The sequence below is a fragment of the Mandrillus leucophaeus genome, unplaced genomic scaffold (assembly GCF_000951045.1).
Source record: "Mandrillus leucophaeus isolate KB7577 unplaced genomic scaffold, Mleu.le_1.0 Scaffold463, whole genome shotgun sequence".
Classification (NCBI taxonomy): Eukaryota; Metazoa; Chordata; class Mammalia; order Primates; family Cercopithecidae; genus Mandrillus; species Mandrillus leucophaeus.
Window position 1 is genome coordinate 890,856 of NW_012104954.1, and position 3,179 is coordinate 894,034.

Below are 3,179 nucleotides of genomic sequence, written 5' to 3' on the forward strand. Positions count from 1 at the left end.
GATCTCCTGACCTCGTGATCGCCCGTCTCGGCCTCCCAAAGTGCTGGGATTACAGGCGTGAGCCACCGTGCCTGGCAGAGGATGGTTTTCTTTATCTCTTCTGAGGGTTGGAAGCACTGAGGCGCAGAGAGTGAGGGGATGTGGCTAAGGTTCCACAGTCCTCACTGTACCTACCCACTGCAGGGAGCACCTTTCTCTCATGGACAGTTTCCACCCTTGGGAAACAGTGCCATCTTGTGGCAGTAAATAACCATCTCTGCACTTAACAGAACCCATATCCAGCTCTGTCACCAGATACGTGCACTGTCCTGGTACCTCAGATGCCTGCTGTATGTGACTCCTGGATGTCTAATAGGCAGTACAAGCATCCCTGCCATCTTCCTGCCCTTACCTCCTTTCCCTCTCTCCCCTCCCACTCTCTGCCCAGCCCCAGTGGCTCCTTACCTATCTGTTAGCACATCATGCCTGCCCTTACGCCAGGCCTCCGCACCATAGAGTCCTCTGCCTGAGATGCCTTTTTCCCAGAGACCTGGATGATTCCTCCCTTGCCTCCTTTACCTCCTTCAGGTCTTGCCTCAGATATCAAGATGTCACCTCAATGAGGCCTGCTCTGGCCACCCAATTTAAAGTTGCTAGCTTCACCTACAGCCCTTTCTCACCATCTTTTCTGCTATATTTCTCCCCTTAGTCCTTGGCATGTGGCCCCTCACAGTTGTTTGTTTTTGTTTTGTTGTTTTGAAATGGAGTCTTGCTCTGTCCCAGGCTGGAGTGCCGTGGCGTGATCTCCGCTCACTGCAACCTCCGCCTCCCAAGTTCAAGCAGTTCTCCTGCCTCAGCCTCCCGAGTAGCTGGGATTACTGGTGCCCCCCACCACAGCCAGCTAATTTTTGTATTTTTAGTAGAGATGGGGTTTTGCCATGTTGGCCAGGCTGGTCTCGAACTCCTGACCTCAAGTGATCCACCCACCTAGGTCCCCTAAAGTGCTGGGATTACAGGCATGAGCCAGCTATGCACGGCCCCTCCCAGTTTTTTTGCTAATTTATCTTTACTTCGTAGCTTACTTCCAGCTCCCAAGGGTGAGGATTTTGTGTTTTGCTCTGTGCTGTGCTTTAGGGCCTGGAACAGAGTTGTCTCACAGTAAGGTTCAGGGTGCTTACTGAGTCAAGGAGTACCCTTCTACCTATGTCAAGGCCAGGAGCGGTGGCTCACGCTCGTAATCTCAGTGCTTTTGGAGGCCGAGGCAGGAAGATTGCTTGAGGCCACGAGTTTCAGGCCAGCCTGGGCAACATAGTGAGATCCCATCTCTACAAAAAATGTTAAGAATTAGTTGGGCATGGCGGCATGTGCCTGCAGTCCCAGCGACTCAGGAGGCTGAGGCGGGAAGATGGCTTGAGGCCAGGAGTTCGAGGCTGCTGGGAACTATGATTGTGCCACAGCAATCCAGCCTGGGCAACAGAGCAAACTCTATCTCTTAAAAAACAACAACAACAAAAAAAGAGGGGGGATGTGGAGGGCATACATGGGCTAGGGGACAGAAAGGCAGCACTGGGGGTGCCCAGTGGGAGGGGAGGTGCTGGGCAGCCCCCGCCCGGCCTCAGGCAGCGTCCTTTCCTGGCCGCCCCAGGCATTCTCATCACCACCATCGCTTCCAAGGGTGAGCTGCAGATGTGGCCCGAGCTGCTGCCCCAGCTCTGCAACCTGCTCAACTCGGAGGATTACAACACTTGTGAGGTAGGCGAGAAGCCATAGATGGCCGGAACGGGTATGGGGGGCTGGGACCACCACCCACCACCCACCTTTGTCTCTCTGCCCCTCTGCACTCAGGGAGCCTTTGGAGCCCTGCAGAAGATCTGTGAAGACTCATCAGAGCTTCTGGACAGTGACGCGCTCAACAGGCCCCTCAACATCATGATCCCCAAGTTCCTGCAGTTCTTCAAGCACTGCAGTCCCAAGATCCGGTGGGTGCAGCTCTCTGGGGGCTTCAGGGAGCCTGGAGTGGGCAGGTTCAGGGTGACCCGTGTGTCTGCTCCCCGCCAGGTCCCACGCCATCGCCTGCGTGAACCAGTTCATCATGGACCGGGCTCAGGCGCTGATGGACAATATTGACACCTTCATTGAGGTGGGACGCTGGGCTGGGGGTGGACAGGGTGAGGACCAAGGGCCCCTACAGCTGACCCTTTTCCTCCCTGTAGCACCTATTTGCCCTGGCCGTGGATGATGACCCCGAGGTGCGGAAGAATGTGTGCCGCGCCCTGGTGATGCTTCTGGAAGTGCGGATCGACAGGCTCATCCCCCACATGCACAGCATCATCCAGGTGTGCATGGTCGAGGCCAGCCCAGGCGGGCAGGCAAGGGGCCAGTGGCAAGGGTCAGGGAGCCACCCCTACCCAGGCCAGGCCTCAGCTTCTCCCCGCTATCACAGTACATGCTGCAGAGGACCCAGGACCATGACGAGAACGTTGCCCTTGAGGCCTGTGAGTTCTGGCTGACGCTGGCCGAGCAGCCCATCTGTAAGGAAGTCCTGGCCTCCCATCTGGTCCAGTGAGTACTGCTGCTGTCTACTCTCCCACCCCAGCTTCGACCCCTTTCTATGCCTCTGCCTTCCCTTCTGGTCACCTGCTATGCTTCTTTCAGTCCACATCCTTGTCAGTTTATATTCAGTGTATATTTATGTGTAAGTGGCAAGAATGCCACTTTTTAAAGACTTCAAAATTAGGTAACTGATAGGTGGAAAGAAATGAAAAATCAATGGCCGTGCACGGTGGCCGACGCATGTAATCCCAGCATTTTGGGAGGCTGAGGCATGGCGCTCACGAGGTCGGGAGATCGAGACCAGCCTGGCTAACATGGTGAAACCCCATTTCTACTAAAAATACGAAAAATTAGCTGGGTGTGGTGGCCCACGCCTGTAGTCCCAGCCACTCAGGAGGGTGAGGCAGGAGAATCGCTTGAACCCGGGAGGCTGAGGTTGCAGTGAGCCAAGGTCACACCACTGCACTCCAGCCTGGGCGATAGAGCAAGACTCCGTCTCAAAAAAAAAAAAAAAATCAACAAAGGCTTCAGGTGTGGCTGTATCCAGGAGCTCAAAGGATGTGAAAGGCATCTATGTGGTCTCAGATCTGCTTCCCTTGTGTTGGCTTCATTCTTAGGCACATAGGTACAACCTTCCCTCTGGGTAG

The 3,179-nt window shown here is 55.0% G+C and overlaps 1 protein-coding gene across 1 annotated transcript in view; it reads left to right on the forward strand.

Moving 5' to 3' along the window:
• Positions 1-3,179, forward strand: part of TNPO2 (transportin 2) — a 25,587-nt gene that overhangs the window by 6,718 nt on the left and 15,690 nt on the right. The window contains exons 4-8 of the mRNA XM_011994948.1: positions 1,625-1,731; positions 1,825-1,958; positions 2,038-2,119; positions 2,193-2,315; positions 2,423-2,541. Coding sequence (XP_011850338.1) covers positions 1,625-1,731; positions 1,825-1,958; positions 2,038-2,119; positions 2,193-2,315; positions 2,423-2,541 — 565 coding nt within the window. The remainder of the gene's footprint in view (positions 1-1,624; positions 1,732-1,824; positions 1,959-2,037; positions 2,120-2,192; positions 2,316-2,422; positions 2,542-3,179) is intronic.